The sequence below is a fragment of the Alosa alosa genome, chromosome 6 (genome assembly GCF_017589495.1).
Source record: "Alosa alosa isolate M-15738 ecotype Scorff River chromosome 6, AALO_Geno_1.1, whole genome shotgun sequence".
Classification (NCBI taxonomy): Eukaryota; Metazoa; Chordata; class Actinopteri; order Clupeiformes; family Clupeidae; genus Alosa; species Alosa alosa.
In genome coordinates this window covers 6,827,459-6,849,914 of record NC_063194.1, presented here as the reverse complement: position 1 = coordinate 6,849,914, position 22,456 = coordinate 6,827,459, and the positions used below count along the sequence as shown (strand labels likewise).

Below are 22,456 nucleotides of genomic sequence, written 5' to 3'. Positions count from 1 at the left end.
GTAAGTCACTTTGGACAAAAGCATTTGCTAAATTCCATAACCATAACCATCTGTATACCTCTGTCTGTCATCACATAAACTCGCCCCATTTAGGAGAAACGGTTGTGATTGGTTCCTGGGTTTTTGGTGCTTTGGAAATCGGTTTCAATAATTGTGCGTTCATTACACATCGGATATTTGGAAACCCAACCTCTGACTCAGGCAAAATGACTGAATGCAAAGTTGGGTTGGATTTTATGCTCGGAGACTCTTGGAAATCTTGTACCCCGAGTTACCCTACTTGACATCACAATCATCAGGAAGGTCATGATGTCATGAACACACTTTTTTTTGGAAATCAGGGCTTCCGAGTTTACGTTTGTCATGAACGCATTGGAGGTATCATAGACCTGGAGAGAGTGAGGAAGTATCACCTTTATTTGAAACTATTATTTTTAACTAATGTAGTGTTCATACTGTGGGTCGCTTTGGACAAAAGCGTCTGCCAAATAGCATAAGCATAACCGTACCATATCTCTCTATTTCCTATCAGAAAACCATAACTGCAGGTCACCAGCAGACCACCCTTGTAGACTAAGTGGTAGCTTACTCATTCTAATCCTTTAGCTCTTCATAGGCTTTCTCAGACCCTTGTAACGTGAAAAACATTTTAGCCTGAATTTTAAAGATAGAGGTAGGCTGTCTTAGCCATTTTGCAGAAGCCTTCAATGACAGCTTGAGAATTTAACCAAACATGGGTCTAAGACTATGGAATAATATATATACTGCTCAAAAAAATTAAGGGACCACTTCAATCATACACTGGATCGGTACTCTGACACTCCTTGGTTCTGAGCACAAGTAAAACTGTTGATGCGAGTGTTTTATTTTACAAGAACTGTCAGACATTCTGTGAATGTAGTTTGAGAATGGAGAAAGGGGTGGAAGGTTTCAAAAAATGTGTTTTAACAATTGTGGAAAACTGTAAGTGTTTTGAGCAGTATATATAACCAAAGCCACATTGCTGTGTAATTTTCCATTGGCTGAATAAGTTCGAAACATCGTCATGAAAGGATATTTAATCTGATTAAGAACTCTGAGGGATATTCAAAATAGATTTGTTGATATATTACTTTTCCCGTCAATGTTCCAAAAGCACCCTTCATCAAACAAGAGTTTTTCAAAGAGTTATTTTTTTCTTTATATTGGTCAAATTTTAACAGAAAGCTTCAATAGGTCTCCATCATGTTGTTTATCTGACAGCAGAGGGCAGTATTTGTTTACCTGCTTTTCCATGAAATGTACATGTGGCCCTTTGTAGGCCTACTCAGTAGCCTAAGCTGATCATAAAATGAATAGTGATTGCTGTAGTCTATACATGTTCCCTGAATTATTTGAGCAGCTAATGGACATTGAATTTATCCAAGTTTTATTTGTAGGCCATTTACCAATATAGCGCATCATGATGTTAAAACTCTGACACCATTATTGTAACAAAATTGTTGCAACTATAAATAGCCTAATCGTTTCTACTGTGGAAGAACAACCTCAAATACTTTGCTACTGAACCAACTCTACAGTGATGGTGGCTATGGTTACCCAAATAGCCTAACAGCTAGGCCATAGGCTCACCTCTCAATTTATTAAGAGAAAGTCGAGGTTCTTGCTCCACACAAACCACAGTGACATTTCTTTATAGAATAATACTTAGGTAGAAGAGGGCTACTGATTTTTACCTCATAGTGAGCTCTGTGTTAAGATTAAAATGAGAAATCAACAGATTCCCTTCAGAATAAGCCTAAACCGGACGCACAGACGCATATTATCAATAGATTTCATTGTGGGTAAGCTCTGTCTCAGTCCACATCCAAATTGTGGCTTACAACTTTCCGTCTTAGTTGTTACATGTGTGACGTTCAAAAGGTCGATTAAAAATTAAACTTGCTTTAATTGGTTGATAGACCGTTCCAATGCAGTGCCGCCGTAGCCAGCCTAATATGTGGGACTACTTGTGTCCGCCTAATGTTTAGATCTCCATGCGGATGTGACATTTCAGAGAGGAGCGCGACCGCCATTTTGAGTTTTACCTCAACTGAGCATCACAAACCACGGGAGCGGGTGAGAAAGGCTCTGGCCGTGACCGGGCAAAATATTCTACTTAGAATACACATATGAAATGCGACTGCTTAATGCATTTAGCTATTCGATTCGCTAATAGTTCTACTGGAGGTAACATCGAGACAAAACGTATGCTTGCCTGCTTGAACTTCTAAATTAGTGCGATTTCAAATTAGAATCTGGTTTGAATGGATAGCTTTTTTCTACGCTCTCCCCCAGAAGAGGGACAATCGGAGGAGCAGACGGACTGGGCATATTGCAGTAAAAGTTCTATTTAGAATTGTTTAGAGAGATTATTGGTTGTATTTTCTATCCTTTGTCACTCTCGCTAGCTTACCGATTTAGCATCAGCTAGCTATAAACAGGGTATTTGTTTTCTCCAGCGGCAGGTTGTGGTGTGAGTTCAATTTCACTCACTTCGTGTTCTGCCCCATATCATAGGGGCAAAGGCGGATTTAATTCATCGGGCCTTCCTGCACAGGAGCCCAAATTATCCATCCCAGTTAGCGTTAGTATCCCCATCAAAGCGCCGAGATTGGGCGAATAGCGAGCAAATACGTCCGCGTTTCTCTGCCTGCTCCCCCACCGACCTCCTTCCCTCAGTCCCCGGCGCTGACTGCAGAAAAGGCCGAGGTCGTTGTAGAACAGGCCCAGCCGCCTAGGCTCGACCTGTTTACCCCTCCTCCGCATCCTCAAACACCCCATCAACTTCCCCGGACCCCTTTCTCCACGGAACCGACACCAGACAAGGTCGAGGGGAACAAAGACAACAAACATCACATCACAACAGTTGCCAACATGAACCACCATCATCACACGCAGCAACAGCAGCAGAAAGCCGGCGAGCAACAGCTTAGCGAACCCGAGGATATGGAGATGGAAGGTAGGACAAGGCCTCATGCAGCTTAAATATTTTTGCAGCCTAAAGGGCTTTTATGCCTTACTAGGTATAGGCAATGCACATAGTTAACTTCAAGACGACAATGAATTACATGGTGATGTGATGTTGCTCCCCTCATGGCTAACATCAGTGTGAATGTTTTGACCTCGTTTTGCCTAGCCAGCTAACGTTAACTCTAAACAATTATCGCAAGGCTAACGGCATGCTAGCAACCACTGGCTAGTTAGCTAGTGAACTGGTCAGTCATCTAACTGCAGTAGCTCATGACGTTAGCGGGCTAAATAATCTAGCCAGTGTTTTTGGTGACAGATGATGAACCCAGTGTTCCATCATCTCTGTCCAACTCACACACGTTACCTTATAGATTACAATATGGTGATGTTGCAGAGACATGTGGCAAATTATTTATTAGCCAACTTTAACATTGCTCTAGCAAACTGCTGTTTAGCTAACGTTAACCTCAGGGAATTGACTGCAATAAACGTGGCGCAGATAACTAGGCTAGCACATAGGCCAGGCCGGTTACTGAGCCGTTTAAGTATGTTGCATTTTTAATTAACGTGGGGAAGCGTAGAAACTATTTAGGTGGACAATTTGGCCATTCTAAGTAAATTGGATCACAGTAAGTTATTAAACTAATGTGCTGGGTTGTGCGGCTATTTAGCCTGGTAACGCTAACGTTAGTTGACATGTTATCGTTAGCTGAGCAACAGAAGTTATAACGTTAACATTACATACACGGTCTAATTTATTTACTATTGATAAGCGCTTGGTAATTGCCCAGATAACTTTACATCGTTGTCTGTAGAGACACTGGACGTTAGCAACCCATCACTTGGGATTAACTATGGCTAACGTTTGCCCAAGTCGATATCAAATGACGTTACTAACCGCACTACTAAACGCGAACTAGCCTGAACGTTATCAGCTAGCGATAGCCAGCTAGTAACGTAAGCTAAAGGTAATGTTTTCAACGTGAAGCACTGCCGTCGCCTTTCCGAGTGTCGCAGACCGTGGGTTCGTCTATGCTTCCATTTTCATTAATTTATTTTAAGACTAACATTACTGTTCTCACATTTTAATTGAGACTGCGGCCCATGCTTATATCTAGAGTAGTAACAGTTAAAATTAACATCAACATCGCTCTTCTTGTAATTTTGCATAGTGTATATAAGATGGCCAGTTACGTTAACGTAACAAGCTTCGACTGGTAACGTTATACAAACTAATTCCTAGAATATTCCGACAAATAACGATGCAGTTTAGGTCTTAGAAATGTATGCAGTTGAATTAACGGATATATATATTTAATCCATGGCCAGAAATGCTATTTCAGTTAGCGTTCTGCTAGCTTAATTTGGAGGGCCACAGTTCTATCCAAAAGTTGCAGCAAGGGGGAGTGTATGGCAGTTTTATTCCAAGATGGAGGACGTTATTTTGCAATGATCAATTTTGTGTCAGGCCTGCTTGCGTATGTATTTGTTTACTTAGCCAGAAAGCCTTGACAGTTTCAACTACATTGCAGTAATGACTCGCCTGTGAGCTATGTCGATGTTTTTAAAACAGAAATGTCACTTTCGTTTAACCAGTAAGCGACTCTGTTAGTTTGCTAGCCCGCTAGCTAACGTTAGCTACCTTCACATTTTGCGGTTTAAAGTCAGTTAACCGGATTGCTAAGTAAACTAATTTGTTACCCCACTCCATAGCATGACAAACTAATGCAGGCGATTAGTGATTTTTATTCGCCAGTAGCAGTATTAACGTTATGTGTTAAACCGAACCGTCGTTTGTCTTTTATATGGGCAGGAGGCCTGTTTATTTCTGATGCCCTAGTTTGTTGTTGGCTTAGGTAGCTCCATTATGGTGATGCGAAAATACTGAGCGGAGCTTAGGAGGCTGCGGCAAGGCCTCCATGTGCAGACATCGACACAGCGCGGGGATTTGCTCCCTCGATCCATGAAACTTCGCCATATTTAATGATAACGTTATAATCAACCTCTCATAGCAAGTCGCATCAGCAGTAAATTACGGGTAAATCGTTCATTTTTATTCTCAGTGAAATGCACAATTATTTTCAATGCCAGTCATACGGGGGCGTAACGTTAAGTAGTTTTAACTTAATACGTTATTCCTTCAGCTGGTCAGTTTTCAGGCCTAGTCCGAAATAACAGGCCAGCCTGCGGATGATGTAGTAGGTCTTTTATGAACATAACTCGCCAGATTGATCTTTAGGCATTTTAGATTGTAATTTTTAGATATTAAATTCACTTAATTTCACGTCACTTATTGATATTAATGCAGTAATATATATATATATCGAATAGGTTATTTACCAACATTACATTACAATGTTGTTAATCTATGTAGAAAATGTTGTTTGTCTGTCAGCAAATGAACAAAACATAAATTAGACCAATTACACATTTTTATAAGACAAACTGTGGATGGGTCTTATAGACAAAACAGACAGACAAAATATATTTAAAAATGACTAGGTCCTACAAGTATGCCTTGCAATTGTGGGTCTTGTTGGTGTTTAGTGAAAGGGAGATGGGCACGTTAGATCATTGGCACCTGCCATAGCTAGTATAATCCACTAGACAAAATGAGGTCAGATTGCAAAGCATATCAGAGTACTCTTCCTGGAACTTTGATGGATTCTTGTATGGTTATTGCTTCATCCTTCATTGCTTCATCCTTAAATTGGCTTCTGTCAGACTTGGTTGCATTTAATAGTGAGCCTACTTTATGGTGGGTTGCTGAGACACCCACCTTTTGGTTTATTTTTATTTTTTTTTGTGTAATGTACAATTATTTCTATTGTGTTTTGTTCTCATATGACCACCACACCAAGACATGAAGTTCTGATAGGGAATTATTGAACTATCTGCATGTCCCAGTTAAATGAAATGCAGGGAATGTCCGTTGTTTTCTGTACATGTCAATCTAATATTTTGTTTTTGTGTGATACACTCCCTCCCTCCCTCCCTCCCTCTCTCTCTCTCTCTCTCTCTCTCTCTCTCTCTCTCTCTCTTCCCCCACACACCCCTTCTGTTTTGGCCTCTGTTAGCTGGGGACACAGATGATCCCCCTAGAATCCCCCAGAACCCTGTCATCAACGGGAACATGGCCATGGCAGACGGGCATAACAACACAGAGGAAGATATGGAGGATGGTGAGGCACTATTACAAGCAGATATCATGCCACTTTGTGGCCAGCAGTTAAATCACTTAACATGTTATGGCCCTGAGGGGCTTTATTTGGTATTCGGTGGGTAATGTCAATCCTTCCTCGGTTTGAACCTTGTTACTTTTTTGTGATTTTAGACACCAGTTGGCGTTCGGAGGCCACCTTCCGTTTTGTGGTGGAGCGCTTCAGCCGGCTGAGCGAGTCTGTTCTCAGCCCTTCCTGCTTCGTGAGGAATCTGCCCTGGAAGATCATGGTGATGCCACGCTTCTACCCAGACAGGCCTCACCAGAAAAGTGTGGGCTTCTTCCTGCAGTGCAATGCAGAGTCTGATTCCACGTGAGTGCAACCAAAGCTTCTGGTTTTGGTAGATTAGAACAGTGGTTCTTAAACTGTTTGTCTGGCGACCCCCAAAAAATCTTTTGCCAAGTCTCATGACCACTTTCTCTCCAACTGGCAAAAAAATAGTTTAACTTTGGAAAATGTAGCGAGATGGGCATTGGTGGCGGAGGCAGAAAAATGTCTTCTCTCAGAGCTAGGCTGTCAACACCAAAGGCATTAATGTCAATGGCAGCCTTTGACAATCTGATGTATTATTTTCCAATGGATAGTCACTCATCCAATGTCTAACTGGTGCTCCTGCGGCAAAAGAAGGCTGCATAGTGTTCTGTCACTGGTAAACTCACGCACAGCACCTTCGAGCTCATCATCGTAAGAGGGCAGGTAGAGATTTGAGTTTGCGTAAACAGAGCATTCACTTTCAGAGGATCATTATGGAAACACTTTGAATTGTAAGCCTACTTCTAGTTCTGCTGAATATCCCAGTTTTTAAACTTGCAAATCAATTCGTGACACCTCATATTCTTGGCGACCCCCAGTTTAAGCCATTTTGCCATTGGTAATCATTGAAGTTTATGTAATGCTTTGTAATTATTAAATGATGGGTCTTTATTCTTTAGTCAGTGATACCAGTAAGCAAGTAAATTAAGATAGAAATGTCAGATTTCATCACTTGGAGTGAAAGTGAATGGCAGATTGACTAATTGTGATTGATTGTTTTGAATTTGAAGGTCATGGTCGTGTCACGCTCAGGCAATGCTGAAGATCATCAACTATAAAGATGACGAGAAGTCTTTCAGTCGCCGCATTAGCCACCTGTTTTTCCACAAGGAGAACGACTGGGGCTTCTCCAACTTCATGTCCTGGAGTGTAAGTGCTGCTTCGGAGTCCTAAACCTGACCCCCTGTCAACCGCTTCATGTTTAGGTGGTTGTAGAAGCAGAACAGGAGGACCACCCAGACATTTAATATACCCGTAGAACCTTCACTGAAATTATGCAGTTAACTAATGGCCTTTGTTGTGAGACATGCACAAATTATGAATGAAGCATCTTCTAGTTCTATTTTGGGTGACATTGGTTTGTTGTCTGTATGTTTGTACTGTTAAAGTGAACAGCAGTTGACATTTTGGTTTAGACTCTCGGCTCAGTACAGTGTCTCATACTTGTTTTCCCATTCTTCTACGTTTCTAGGACGTGACTGATCCAGAGAGGGGATTTGTAGAGGATGACAAAGTCACCTTTGAAGTCTTTGTGCAGGCAGATGCTCCGCACGGGGTGGCGTAAGTATTCCTTTCACACCGCTGGCGTTTTCTCAGTGCTCCTGTCAAAATCTCACAAACGGTGAAGCTCCAGTGAACAGCTCCTTGACGATGTGTCATTCTCCCCTGCAGGTGGGACTCAAAGAAGCACACCGGCTACGTGGGGCTCAAGAACCAGGGAGCCACGTGTTACATGAACAGCCTGCTGCAGACGCTTTTCTTCACCAACCAGCTGCGGAGGGTGAGGTTACAGGCAGTACTCTCTCAAATGTGACCTGGGTGTCTGGTGCTCTGGACCTGCACATCAGATTACCCTGTAGAGGAAATCGCATCCCTACTGGGAGTAGTACACTACTTTGGCTTCCTAAAGGTCCCCCCATGGGGGATACACAAAACGTAGCATGATCCTAAGGCTAACATGCCATTTAACTCAAGAAGGACTTTGAGATGATTGAATTAGACTTCACAGTTTATAGGTCTGTGTACATTGGGTCGGATTTGGAAAGAATAATTATTTACCCTTGCTCTCTTCATAAGTAGAGTCCTGGACTTTGGTCCTCAGTTTGTGTCTGCCGGTTTCTGAAGGTGCCCATCTTTATCCCCTTCCCTCCACCCCTTTCCCCATTGCTTTCAGGCTGTGTACATGATGCCGACCGAAGGCGATGACTCCTCCAAAAGTGTCCCACTTGCCCTACAAAGGGTTTTCTATGAACTTCAACACAGTGACAAACCAGTAGGGACTAAGAAGCTCACCAAGTCTTTTGGGTAAGTGTGCTTGTGAATTAGGAGGAGGTTAACTGTATGTACATGAGTGTGTTTTTAGTGGGTTTTACTCTACAAGTACACGTTTTGCACTTGTTAATCAGTCACTTGGACTCTGGTCATTCCTGCTTTTTTGTTGTTTCTACCCTTATACTGTAGCTATTGTCTTTTTGGCTTGCTTCCTGAGCATCTTCCCTGTTTTTCATAGGTGGGAGACCCTTGACAGTTTCATGCAGCATGATGTGCAGGAGTTGTGCAGAGTGGTAAGTGATTTTGAGACCGTATTTGATATATTTCCCAATTCCTTCCACTTGGCTCAATCTCAAGGGTCATCGAATATCTAAACAGGGTGGCTATTGAGAGCATTGAACACTCGGCATTGTTTTGACCTTGACGTTGTGTCTTGTTTAGCTGCTGGACAATGTTGAGAACAAAATGAAAGGCACTTGTGTGGAGGGCACCATCCCAAAGCTCTTCAGAGGAAAGATGGTGGTAAGTGGTCCAGCTCCGCATCAGCACTCGCTGTTAACAACGGCACAGCTGCAGTCTTCCCCTATAGTGCCGATATTCTCTAACCCCCTCTCCTCTTCCAGTCCTATATCCAGTGTAAGCACGTCGATTACCGGTCTGAGCGGATAGAGGACTACTACGACATTCAGCTCAGCATAAAAGGAAAAAAGAACAGTGAGTATTTTTGATGGTCTGTGTGCGGTTTGCTGTGAAAGCAAATGCTCTGCTGCTGCTTTTGCTGACACTCAAAAATCTAGCGGTGAGTGTCTTGTCAAGTCGCCCCAGCCTGATTTTCATTGATCTTAAAGTCGATGACTCAAGCCTCAATGCAAAGTACTACTTCTGGCAGTAGGATGGGTTAGCCGAAGAGAGGAAAAGCCCCACTCGAGAATAGGAGGTGGCTGGGTTGTTTGGGATGAGGTGCTGGGTGGTTTGGAGGGAGGGACTACCTCTTTTATGGCGCTTATGACTGACATGGCCTTTCCTCTGCCCTGCAGTTTTTGAGTCATTCAAAGACTATGTGGCTGTTGAGCAGCTGGACGGAGATAACAAGTATGATGCCGGAGAGCATGGACTCCAGGTGGGCAAAACACACACGCGGACAGATTCTCACACTCACTCACACACACACACACAGACACACACAAATATGAACCAATTCAACTAAGGGCTGTCACTGTTTAACTGATATTCAACTATAAATAACCCATTCAGATTTTAATGTGTCACTATTTTATGCACATTAGACTATGTTGTAAGTTCAAATTGTGACATTTGAAAGCGACAGCCCTACTTCTGGCCTTATCACCATGTCCATTTTTTACATGGCTATTTTCACTCACCATCCTGTTTTCCTGTCCCAGTAAATTTGCTCTTTTCCCTGTCCCACTCGTCTTTCAGGAGGCCGAAAAAGGCGTCAAGTTCCTGACCTTTCCCCCAATTCTGCACTTGCAACTGATGAGGTTCATGTACGACCCCCAGACCGACCAAAACATCAAGATCAACGACAGGTAACCATCGACATCACCACCACTCACACTCAATACCAGCACTCAGTACTTTAGATGGGCCCACTGGGCCCACAAGTCTGCGGGGTAGCCATTAGAACTTGTATATGTCTGACCGTTATGTCCTGCTGAGAGCCAGTGCCCATTCTGATGCGGTTTCTAAAAGTGCCCAGTGCCCATTTATATCATGAAACTGTACTGAAGAGCAGTAGAGAGTTGCTGGTGCAGTGCTTTAAATACCTGCCTCAAAGAGAGTGAGGGAGAATGACTCATGGATGGGCATGGATCAGCGGAAGACCGGTTTCTCTCACTCTCCACTGCGGCCCCACAGGCTTTTTGCATTAAGACGCAAGGAGCCACGGTTGTCACTCGTCACTCCCCTCCCCTGCATGCTTTCTGTGCTCTGCACAGTGTGCTCAGACCTCCAACTTCCTGGTAAAGAACAGCCCTGGCCAGTAAATTCCCGTGAATGCGGATTGTTCAGGAACACGTTTCTCCAAAACCATAGTTGCCAACTAATTTAGTAACTTTGTTGGTTGCAATGCAATTTCCCATTGCCAACCAACTAACTTGTCAACAGCAACTATGGTTTTGGGAAACACACCCCAGTAGTGCAGGCCATGGACCAGGACTACTTGATGACCTACTTAACCTGACGGGCTGATTGAAGGGAGCCAGCAGTACCCTATGGCGGACATGCAGGCAGGTTCAGTAAAAAAAATCCCCTATAGACTGAGGAGATAGTGGTGTGTTTATGCGGCTAATGGCTGAAAAGGGCGCACGTTGCACCTTTTCCCATCTCTAGCCCATAGTGTTCCCTCGCTACAGATGTCCAAGTCCTTGATGCTGGCCTTCAGAGCAGCTGAAAATGCTGCATTCTCCTGAACGCTGTGCTGTGAGGGGAAGTTGCCTGTTGTACTTCCATAGTGGTGGCATGCATTGCACAACTCTTATCTGCTCTCCTAGATCTAACATCTTTGTCTGCAGACCCAGCTTTTCTGTTTTCACTTTGAAGCCCTTACACATACACGGGTGGGTTTTCGTGGTTATGTGAGCTCAATTCTTTTTTTTTCTATTTTTTTTTTTTTTTTTTACTAGTGGTTTTAGTTCACGATTTAAGTGTGCACCTGCCTATAATCAATCTTGGAGGAGATGAAATGTGGTTGTGCTTTTACTTCTAGCTTTGCCTCTAAATTGGATTCTACATTGTAGATGTTTTTTTGCTAGTCTCTCAGTTTGACTAGATTACCATGTGAATGATGATGACTTTGATTAAACAATTCTAGATCTTGTCTCTGATTTTTATTTATTATTATTATTATTATTATTATTATTATTATTATTATTATTATTATTATTATTATGCTCAGATACAGGCACTCAGATTTGAACTTTCCCCATTAGATCTATTGTTTAAAAGCTCTGAAATCATAGCTGTGTGATGTGTGTTAATTTCTCTGACGCAATGACCAGTTGTGGTGAAATGCGTTAAAAACCTGAACAGAATCATTAATATCTTTGACTGTTGTGGAATGATTTGTTTCCAAGGCTATTGATTGTACTGGGCTAGCATCACAAGACCATAAGATGTCAGGTTGCACATGTGCTAGTGTTGGTGTGAAATAGCTTTGAGTTGGTTGTTGAAATTCATTATGCTGACCAAAGAATTTCCCTGTATCAGTGCACTCTTGTTAGGTTTAGTATTGCAATGCTATGGTCATTTTCTCCAGCCCTTTATTCTACACCTTGATCACTTTTGAAACATTTTGTGATGCCCTTAAAATGTACATTTAGTTTAACATTTAATTGAATAAGTTATTTTATTTGCCAGTATGGTCTAAAACCGATGAACATGTCGCACCACAGGCTGAATTTTTAAATGTCTATGTGACTGATTAATTGTGTTGCGTCTTTAGAAAGAGCAATGCTAAGGGTCTCTTTTGAGCCAAACAAAGAACTAATACTAAGCATCTGATGCTGGTTAACTTTTTCCTCCTCAAAGAAAGAGGATCTGAATCTTATGTGACTAAAGATAAACAATGCTTGATGGCTCTGACTCCTTGTTTACGTGTCTGCCTCCAGGTTCGAGTTCCCCGAGCAGCTACCACTGGACGAGTTCCTCCAGAAGACAGACGCCAAGGACCCAGCTAACTACATCCTGCACGCAGTGCTTGTGCACAGCGGGGACAACCACGGCGGCCACTACGTCGTCTATCTCAACCCAAAAGGAGACGGCAAAGTGAGTGTCACCGAGCCAATAGTGAGGAGCTTTACTTACTTTCACTGGGGGTGGGGATGGATTTGCTGTGCATTGATTCTGTGGGGACTGTAGATGTGTAGTAGCGTTTTGAGACTGCATCATGGGCATGGTATTTTAAAAAACCTGTATTTGTGTTTAATTAGATCAATTACCATTTACAGCGGGAGACCTCATTAAAGAGTCAGTCACAGATATGCGTAATATCTGTATGTCTACATGAAATATTTAAATGATACATTTTTTTGCTGTTCTCAAACACAACCACAAGAAATTACTTCTAAATTATCCGTGTGTTTTTAAAAATGACATGATTAGGAACAGTCTGTGATTAACAAGTGACAATTTGTTTTCATGATAATGGCTTCCACCTGCCATTTAACTGTGTTATTCTAATTCAGAGGATGTAGCTTCTTTGCAGCAGCTGTCACAACTGACGTAATGGAATTATGATGGCTCTTCTCATATGTACCATAAAGCAATGGTAGAGAATGGGCCAGATTCAGATTATAGCTTTGCTGACTAGTTGTTGGTTTCTGTCACTGGATTTTAGTTAAAAAAAAGAGAATGGAGAATGTGTAGCCCACTGCCTAATTTAGATGTGAAGCTAGTTGTGTGAATCGGTTTAATTAAGACATAAGAACAATCTAAATCTGATGTTTCTAACCAAAGTTATTGGTGTCTTATTTCATTGGCCTGTGCTTAGATAACATGGCTACTTTACTGGTGTTGACTAATAGAAGGCACTTTGTCTTGCATGCATTATCTATTGCATTGTTTATTGGCATCTTAAAACAAAATGTGAAGAATCTGAACTGACGCCTCTTGGGACGCTTGTTCCCCACCTTCATGTGTCCCTCCTCAGTGGTGTAAGTTCGATGACGACGTGGTGTCGCGGTGCACCAAGGAGGAGGCCATCGAGCACAACTACGGCGGCCACGACGACGACCTGTCCGTCCGTCACTGCACCAACGCCTACATGCTGGTGTATATCCGGGAGTCCAAGCTCAGTGAGTGTCTCTCTCTCTCTCTCGCTCGCTCGCCCTTGACACATTCTAGCAGCGGTGCAGAGGCCCGAGATTCTCGTGACACAAATGATATTTTAGTTTCCCGTTACTCCCAGCTGAGTCATCGCAAATAGGTTAGGCAGATTTTCTGGAGTGTATTTGGGCTTCTCTGTAATGCACTCGGTGCTTGTGGTATGTGTTGCTTTTGAACCACGACTGTGCTAGGCAAGCAGCATTACATCAGTGCATTACACCATAATGTCTGTTAGATGTTGTCTTCAAAGTGTGAGTGTGTGTGAGAGTAAAGCTACTGTTGCAAATGAGCTGCTGGGACTGTGTGTGTAAGAAAGAGTAAGGCTGTTGCTGCTGTTTTGTGTGATTTCTATTGTTTGCCTAGTGACTCTTGAAACCGTGTCTAGTAGATGTGAGCTGCCTATGTACAGTATTTGAGATTGTATTTGTTGAATGCCCTTACCTGACTGTTCATTAGCCATCCCATTGAATTTTGAAAACTAGTAATGTTGACCTTCAGATTTCCCTGGGATTTTGTGTCGTCACAAGACGGTGCAGTCAATCCATTGTTTATTCAGGGAAGTGACTGAGCATTAAGCTTTTTTTTACAGCAATGTCTTGGAGCATCCACACTGGTATACAATCAGAATGAGATGGGCATGTGAAACTTAATCGCAAAGGGTAGAATGTAATCATGGTACAAAAGGTAAAAAAGGAAAGAAGAAATGGACTGTTGCTGGTTGCCCTCCATGTTATGTTTGAGTGATGCACTGCTGTGTATATTTTTTTTTTGAAGAGTAAACAAGATGGGTGTTTTGTGTAGTCTGAGCAGATCTGTGCGTGCGTGCGTGTGAGTGAGGGAGTGAGTGCAAGGCTGGAATGTTTTCTGGAGGGTAAACATGGTGTCTTGTGTAGTCCCCTTGCTCTGTGTGTCTGTGAAAGATGCCTGGTTCCAAGCTGGTGTCTTGTGCTCTGTGTATGTGTGTGAGAGAAAGTTAGCGGAGTAGCCTATATTTTAGCCTGTCTGTCTGTGAAAATGGCTGATACCATGCTGGTGTGTTGTGCTCTTTGTATGTATGTGAATGAGAGAAAGATAGCAGAGTATATTTTATTCTTTGGAGAATAAGCAGCCTGACGTGTGTGTGTGTGTGTGTGATGTCCCTTTTGACTCTTTGGTTTTGTGTGTGTCCCAGGTGAGGTGCTGATGCCGGTGACTGACGTGGACATCCCTCAGCAGCTGGTGGAACGTCTGCAGGAGGAGAAGCGGGTCGAGGCCCAGAAGAGGAAAGAGAGACAGGAGGCCCACCTCTACATGCAAGTGCAGGTCAGTGAACTGGTAAAGCACGCATGCTAACGACTGTTTGCTTTTTTTTTGTTTTTTCATAATTGTGGTTTTTTTTTTTTTTTTTTTTTTTAAGCCGATCTCGTATTCTTTTAAGCTGTTTGGTTACAAAAGATTTGTGGGCACCTGATGTTGATCAGAAATGATCCCTAAAAGCTTACTTACTGGGCTATGGAAGTGCCAACCTAGCCAGCTGAGTTATTTATGCTGTTGATGTGTATGGGTCATGGTGCTTTTTGTGCTGTGAGCTTATTGGGATAAATGAACGCTTGCACGTGTATAGAATTATAAACAGGAAAGGAAGACTGAGGGAATTTGAGCTCTGAAGGTCACCGTGACCTTGTCTCTGGCCCAGTGGCGAGAGTCTCTAGTCATGCTGCTGCTTTGAAAGGCTGCGGGTTAGATAGATAGGTTTTTGACCGTGGCCCTGAAGAACAAAGGAACATCTAAAGCAGTAGGTCAGTGACTTATCCCTGCCCTTGGCTCAGCTCAGCGCTGGAGTTTCTGGGTTAAGCTCATTTGGATCACATCGATTTACTGACTCTTTTTTTTTTTTTTTTTTTGGATCTTCTCAGATGGTAACAGAGGACCAGTTCTGTGGTCACCAGGGCAATGACATGTATGACGAGGAGAAGGTCAAGTACACAGTGTTCAAGGTGCTTAAGAGCTCCACGCTGGCTGAGTTTGTCCAGAACTTGTCACAGACCATGGTTAGTACTTCTACTCATGACGTCTAAATGCTTTGTCCTAGCGTCATGGATTAGGTGCACAAATAATGCGTATGTATGCATTTAAATCGTGCTTGAGTGTCTGTTGTATTGATCTGCTGCAGGGCTTCCCACAGGACCAGATGAGGTTGTGGCCCATGCAGGCCCGGAGCAACGGCACCAAGAGGCCCGCTATGCTCGACTACGAGGCCGACTGCAACAAGTCTGTGAGTGTAGCGGCAGCAGCCGCAGCATCTGCTCAACCCCTGTGTTCACTCTGTGTTTAAAATAGCCCTGTGTGTCGACTAGCGAGAGTGTCGTGTTTGATGAAAGAATGCATCGTTCGTTCGTTCACCCTACCTGTTCACCTGACCCTGTGTGTATATCCTACAAAAAGCATGGACAAATTCTAGCATCTTATAAATAAACCTCTTCAGCCATTAGTTCCCTTACTGACTAGGTTAATAAAGCCCTTCCTATTGACGGTTTTGTGTTGTATGTTTCCCTTTGTTAAAGGGGAAGAAAATGGTTGCTAATACTTGCTACTTGATCACGCAGATGATTGACTTGAGTGACAATGAAAACCCGTGGACAATATTTCTGGAAACAGTAGACCCAGAGATGGCTGCCAGTGGAGCCACGTTACCCAAGTTCGACAAAGACCGTAAGTGTTACAGGGGATTGTCTGACTTGGCACTGTCCGTGGTTTGTATCCATGATCAGTCATAACCTGTTCTTATTTTACATCTAATGTACGAGAGTAAATAGAACGTGCTGTTCTAGAAGGAATGGGCCGTATTCGAGTGCCTTCCACTGTTGTGGTGGACATAAGGTGCTTGTTCACTTAGATCATGTAAATGTGCCAGCTTGTACACCTTTTGCATTGACTCCCTAGGATTTGATATTTGATCTGCTCTTTTACAATGCCAACTGTGTGTGCGTTGTTCTTCTTTCCACTCGTCAACCTGACATATGTTGATCGGTACACACCCTGATTTTAACTTGGCACACCTCATATTTTAGCGCTTAGCTGTTTGTCACTGTTTTTCCCCTTCAGATGATGTCATGTTGTTCTTGAAGATGTACGATCCAAAAACCAGAAGCTTAAATTATTGCGGACATATCTACACGCCTATATCCTGTAAAATACGTAAGTCAATCAGCCCTAACCCAAGATGAATACACTGGTTTCACATACAACCAGCCTTAAAGCTGTTAATTTTTCTAACATGAACTTTTGTTTGGCCTGTAAACAGGAGACTTGCTGCCCGTCATGTGTGAAAGAGCAGGGTTCCAGCAGGGAACTAGTCTTATCCTCTATGAGGTATGCATCCATGGATTCCCCCAAACCTCACTTAGTGTTCAAAGGTTCATTTCTGGGATATTGCATATGTGGTTTACCTTATGGAAGTTACTTGAATAAAACTATGTTTTGGAGAAAAATAATGTAGTAAAAGTAATGACAATGTTGTCTCCATGTTTGGCTACATTTTAGTGAAAGTTGTTCATGTGTGAGCTATGATCATTGTGACTAATGTGTACGTGTGTTGTGTGAATCCATTACAGGAAGTTAAACCGAATTTAACAGAACGTATACAAGACTATGACGTCTCCTTGGACAAGGCTCTGGATGAGTTGATGGATGGAGACATTATTGTGTTCCAGAAGTAAGGATGGCCTGTTTCCTCTGTTGCAAGAACAAGTCAGACAGCACTTCCTTTGGGCATGCATACACTTACAGCTGTCACTTTGGCTTTGCAGGGACGACCCCGAGAATGACACCAGTGAGCTGCCCACAGCCAAGGACTACTTCAGAGACCTGTATCACCGCGTCGACGTCATCTTCTGCGACAAAACCATCCACAATGACCCCGGCTTTGTCGTCACACTGTCAAACAGAATGAACTACTTCCAGGTAGAGTGAAGGGGTCAACTGTCCTTTAGAGAGGTTATGTTTGGCTGTTTGTTTTATCGTGTCCCATATGACAGTTGATATTTTCTACGCGTGTGATCTTACTGGCTTGTTTTGGTATTGCAGGTGGCTAAGACTGTAGCACAGAGGTTAAACACTGACCCCATGCTCCTGCAGTTCTTCAAGTCCCAGGGGTGCGTTTGTCACACGTCTCTCTGCCTCTTTCTTTCCTGTGTACTCACCTTGCCGCTCTGTCTGTAGATCCCCATGTGCCTCTTTCTGTAGCGGTCTCTTCTCTCCTCATTCTTCTGTCTACTGATCTCTCTCTCTCTCTCTCTCTCTCTCTCTCTCTCTCTCTCTCTCTCTCTCTCTCTCTCTGCCAATGCAGTCTGTTTATCTGTCTCCAGGGTTCCCACGGGTCATGGAAATTTAAAATGTCTATTCAGGGATAGTGGTCAGGGAATTTGGTCATTGTTTGGGAGAAGTCATGGAATAGCAGGGAATTTTGAGCGTAGCAAGTTTAAATTTACCAAGGTATCTGTCAAAAAGCAATATTTTCCTTGCAGTATTATTTTTTATTGGATTATTTCACACATTCCAGTTATTGTTGGCCTTTTTTTTTTTTTTTTTTTGCACCTATGATGAGCAGCATCAGGGAATTTGACATGTGACTTACAGTGGGAACCCTGCTGTCTCCTTCTGCCCTCCATATTGGCTGTACTGATCAATTGCCCTCGTATCTGGCAGGTACAGAGATGGCCCAGGAAACCCTCTCAGGCACAACTATGAAGGCACTCTCCGAGACCTGCTGCAGTTCTTTAAGCCCCGGCAGCCCAAGAAGCTCTACTACCAGCAGGTGGGTGACTGCTCTATAGAAAGAGTTTGCGTGAATCCAAGGTTTGTTTGTTTGTTTGTGTACCATTCACTGACTGAGTGTGTGTTCCGCTCTCTGCCCTCAGCTGAAGATGAAGATCACGGACTTTGAGAACAGGCGGAGTTTCAAATCCATATGGCTCAACAGTCAGTTTCGTGAAGAGGTAAAAACAGCACCTCAATACCTATGCCTGTGTTACTTTGAAGGTGTGTGTATATGTCTGTAAATACAGCCTTTCCTTCCACAACCTTGCATTGATGCCCCTGTTCTCCCCATCCTTCTCTGCATCCCTGCCTGGTCTTTCTCCCCTAGGAGATAACACTATACCCTGACAAGCATGGATGCGTGAGGGACCTGTTGGAGGAATGTAAAAAGGCCGTGGAGCTCTCTGACAAAGGCTCGGAGAAGCTGAGGTAGGTACCGGCCGCCCACGCACCTCCTCTCCACAGCACAGTCCTGCCTGCCTCTGAATCGTTTCGTCATTACAGGGTTTGCTCAAGGACGCCACAGAAAGGCATCCTATTCTAGTCCCCCCCGGCTTTCCTGTACAAGTGTCTGATCTCTCTCTCTCTCTCTCTCTCTCTCTCTCTCTCTCTCTCTCTCTCTCTCTCTCTCTCTCTCTCTCTCTCTCTCTCTCTCTCTCTCTCTCTCTCTCTCTTCTTTTTCTTTCTTCTTTTTCTTTCTTTCTTTCTCAGGCTCTTAGAAATTGTTAGCTACAAAATTATCGGGGTTCACCAAGAGGACGAACTGCTAGAATGTTTATCTCCAGCGGCCAGCCGGACATTCAGAATAGAGGTGAGTGCGTGCTGGGCCATTGTTTGCCTTATGTGCTATTGTTAAAACGAGCTCTTGTTCATAGAGTGTCTTTGTGTTGCATTTGTGCTTGTGTGTATGTGTGGGCGATCATGGGGTGGTGACCCATTTGTTGCTGTTGTCACTGGCTACCATTAACATGCATGGTGTCTGGCTGCCTGTTTGTTTGTAGGAGATCCCTCTGGACCAGGTGGACCTGGACAAAGAGAGCGAGATGCTGATTCCTGTTGCACATTTCCACAAAGAAGTCTTTGGGACCTTTGGTATTCCCTTCTTGCTGAAGATCCGACAGGTGGGTTTGTGTGGAAGACAAGGATGCTCCGATATATCCGCCTACTATCGCTATCAAACAATATCTCCCTTGTTGACTGGTATTGGCATATCTGCAATTATATCTCCATTTACTGATGACCGTGGATGGTGTTAATCTGTTATGTCGCATCTGCTTTAGACTGGCACATTCAGAAATACTGCTGTGAAGGGCTAAAATACTTGAAAATTGTTGATTGATTATTGTTATTGTTGTTGATTCTCAAAAACACAATATATGTTAATAGTATATGTGCTATGAGACAGTGGTGCATTTTGTGCTGTTTAAGCCCTCAACCAGTAGAGCGCAGTGTTGTAATCTATTTAACTATCTGTCTCTTCTGATCCAAAGTAACAATGTAACCTGAGACAGGAAGTAGTATTTAAATAAATTGCATTATTTACAGCATTCCAGTATACCATGATACTGGGGATACATATTGCAATATTCATCATAATTCCCACAATACTCAATGTGTGAATTAATCTGAACTTGTGTGTATGCATTCTATTATAGGGCGAGTCCTTCAGAGAGGTCATGAGGAGGATTCAGACCATGCTCGACATCCAGGAGAAGGAGTTCGAGAAGGTAAGATACAGTGGATAATCTGACATTTTTCCTTGTCCCAGATAGTGTCTGAGGATGCAGTATGCCCTTGGCAGATATTTTTATTATTATTATTTATTTATTTATTTTTGTTTGTTTTATTTATTTATTTATTTCAGGGTACCCGCGGGGTCTCAAACATATTGAAAAAGTCTTACATTTAATGTCAGAAGTATTGAATTTCGCCTTAAAAGTATGAATTTCCTTTATAAAGTCTTGAATTTCATTCGCAAGATATTATTCCTTTGGTAGAATTAAGGAGAGACACGGCAGGTGAAAACATTGTTTTTTTCATGCCCTGGTCAATTTCGAGATTTTGAGTTAGTCTGTTACCTTAGCATGTATTCTCACTCTACTACAACAAAAAAGTCTGATTTACACATTTAGGTGTTTTTCATTATATTGTCGTCTCGCACATGTATATTTACCCTAAATTCAGCAAAAGTTAGCATTCTAACCTTGCATGCACTCCCGCGACCGTGGTCCAAAACATATCATGTGTAGTACCGTTGGAAAGCTCTGTTTTTCCTGTATCACGCTATGTGAATCTAGGCTGAGAACGGAATCTCATTGGCTGTCTTTCAAGGCTGTTTTCTCAAAATGAGTTTCCTCCCACTCTGAGCACGAAATCTTCACTTCACAAGCACTTACATAACCAAACTTTCTAGACTTATGCCTAACTATATTTAGAAGATTTTTACAGAGGGGTTTGTTGATATATTATTCCTAGCCTGACTTGCATAACATTATATGCCTAAAAACATGGCAAAAATGTATTTATTTATTTATTTATTTTAAGGCTATTGACAACATATTCTGATTTACAGGATAACAAAAGTAGATATCCATAAATCCCTCTAATTTTCCCCCCATCTAATATCTGAACACAATGAAAACAACATTTTGAACCTGGCTGTATCCAATGCTCAGATTTTGTGTTTTAAAATGTATGTAAATTAGTGCATGTTTAATTAGATTTTGCCTAATTGCCCCCCACACACACACACACACACACACACACACACAGACAGACAGACAGTGCTACCGAAGTAGGCTACCCTGGTTGTAGCCTGTTCACCAAAAACTGTGCAAATGCGAAGTTGGTATTTCATTTCAGTCAAAGTGGTTTTAAGTTGGAGGGTCCTGGGGCTACCCTGTATTTATTTATTTTCACTGGTGCCCTCTTCCCTACAGTTTAAATTTGCGATTGTCATGATGGGCCGGCATCAGTACATTAACGAAGACGACTACGAGGTCAACCTGAAAGACTTCGAGCCGCAGCCAGGTACTGTTTTCTCTCAGTTCTCCCTCGGTCAAATTCAGTGCCGCTGTGTTTTCAAAGGGATAACAAACCCAAGCCATAGAGTGGCCTCAGGTTGAATCTGTAGTTGGACAGACAGTTTACAACTAATGGTGGTTGTTTTATCCACGCTGTTTCCTCCCCCCCCCCCCCACCCCCACCCCCACCCACAGGAAACATGTCGCACCCAAGGCCTTGGTTAGGACTAGACCATTTCAACAAAGCTCCAAAGAGAGGCCGCTACACGTACCTGGAAAAAGCCATCAAGATCCACAACTGAGCAGATTCTACGCTAACGCCACAGCTCCACCCATACTAAAGACTTTAACCAAACCTCTCTTGTGTGCACCACATTTTAACACCTGCTGAAGGGGTACACAGGCACCATGTATGAAGTCTTCAGCAAATGGATTTACTGCTGATGCGTTTTGTTTTGTTTTTCTCCCCCTCCCTGCCCCCATGCCCTCCTTTTTTCCCCTCCTTCTGAGGCTGTTAAATTTGGCTTCTCTAACTATTGACTGCCTACTGTCAGGAAGAATGAATTGGATTTTAGCAAAATGGGAGGACAGTTTGAACTTGTAGATTTTTTTTTTTTTTTTTTTTTGGTTTTGTTTTACTTTTATTTTTTATTTTTTTTTTTTTTTAAAGAATTGTTACAGCGAGAAGGCTGCTGCATAGTGTTGGAGGGAGGCGACGGAAAGATGATTTGCCATTTGCGGAAACAAGGACACTGGTCCTTCAAAAACAAATTCACTGCGAATGGTCCAAGCTTGCTAGTTGCCCTGAAGTGGTTGTCATTTTTTTTTTCTTGGTCCCTTAGTGCAACTAGTCAATTTTCATGTTTACACAATTCTTTCTCACTTAGTTTGGTTGGAGGAATTCAGTTTAGTCTTTTTTTTTCCTGCAAATCTTGTATAATAAATAAAACAAAAATAACAATAAAGATCCACAGCATCTGTTTTAAATAAATGAAAGAAAAAAAAAGAAATAAATTGTCTGTACTTCATCTTGCACGTTGGCACTTATTATCAAAGGGTTTACATTTTTCAAAATGTAAACTTTGGTTGTAGTATGATTTGCATATCCCCTTTGGGTTGCTCCCCTCTCGGTCTTAAGCTTTTTTCACTCCTTCCCGCTGTCTCCTTCCTGCCCTCCACCCTCACTCTGCCTGTCCAGACTCCTCTGTCTGCCTCTGACTCTGCTGTGTTTTGCTGTATCAGAGGGTGAACACCCAATACGCTCCACATTCACTG

General features: G+C 42.7%; 1 protein-coding gene across 10 annotated transcripts; it reads left to right on the top strand.

Annotated features, from left to right (window-relative positions):
* Positions 1-2,613: 2,613 nt before the first annotated feature.
* usp7 (ubiquitin specific peptidase 7 (herpes virus-associated)) lies at positions 2,614-22,442 on the top strand. 10 transcript variants are annotated; one of them, XM_048247038.1, is made up of 31 exons: positions 2,614-2,980; positions 6,069-6,173; positions 6,326-6,524; positions 7,256-7,394; positions 7,717-7,805; positions 7,917-8,025; positions 8,419-8,549; positions 8,755-8,809; positions 8,958-9,038; positions 9,140-9,230; positions 9,554-9,636; positions 9,957-10,066; positions 12,146-12,323; positions 13,186-13,330; positions 14,533-14,663; positions 15,257-15,391; positions 15,514-15,615; positions 15,947-16,052; positions 16,446-16,538; positions 16,645-16,712; positions 16,955-17,055; positions 17,150-17,303; positions 17,427-17,494; positions 18,048-18,156; positions 18,260-18,337; positions 18,487-18,587; positions 18,870-18,969; positions 19,160-19,279; positions 19,814-19,885; positions 21,098-21,188; positions 21,377-22,442. In XM_048247038.1, exons 1-31 carry the CDS (start codon positions 2,896-2,898, stop codon positions 21,481-21,483), a joined length of 3,336 nt encoding a protein of 1,111 aa, XP_048102995.1. In that variant the 5' UTR covers positions 2,614-2,895; the 3' UTR covers positions 21,484-22,442. The 10 variants fall into 10 exon arrangements, with proteins under 10 accessions (XP_048102995.1, XP_048102994.1, XP_048102990.1 ...); XM_048247037.1 differs by having other exon boundaries at positions 15,905-16,052; XM_048247033.1 differs by having other exon boundaries at positions 2,757-2,980; positions 12,146-12,302.
* The last annotated feature ends 14 nt before the right edge of the window (positions 22,443-22,456 follow it).

Excerpts from the sequence above, each read along its gene's own strand:
- usp7 (XM_048247037.1), top strand. The coding sequence starts at position 2,896 with ATGAACCACCATCATCACACGCAGCAACAGCAGCAGAAAGCCGGCGAG. Across the intron at positions 12,324-13,185 it reads TGAGTGTCACCGAGCCAATA|TGGTGTAAGTTCGATGACGA; the intron begins GTGAGGAGCTTT and ends GTCCCTCCTCAG. Across the intron at positions 14,664-15,256 it reads ACCTCTACATGCAAGTGCAG|ATGGTAACAGAGGACCAGTT; the intron begins GTCAGTGAACTG and ends GGATCTTCTCAG.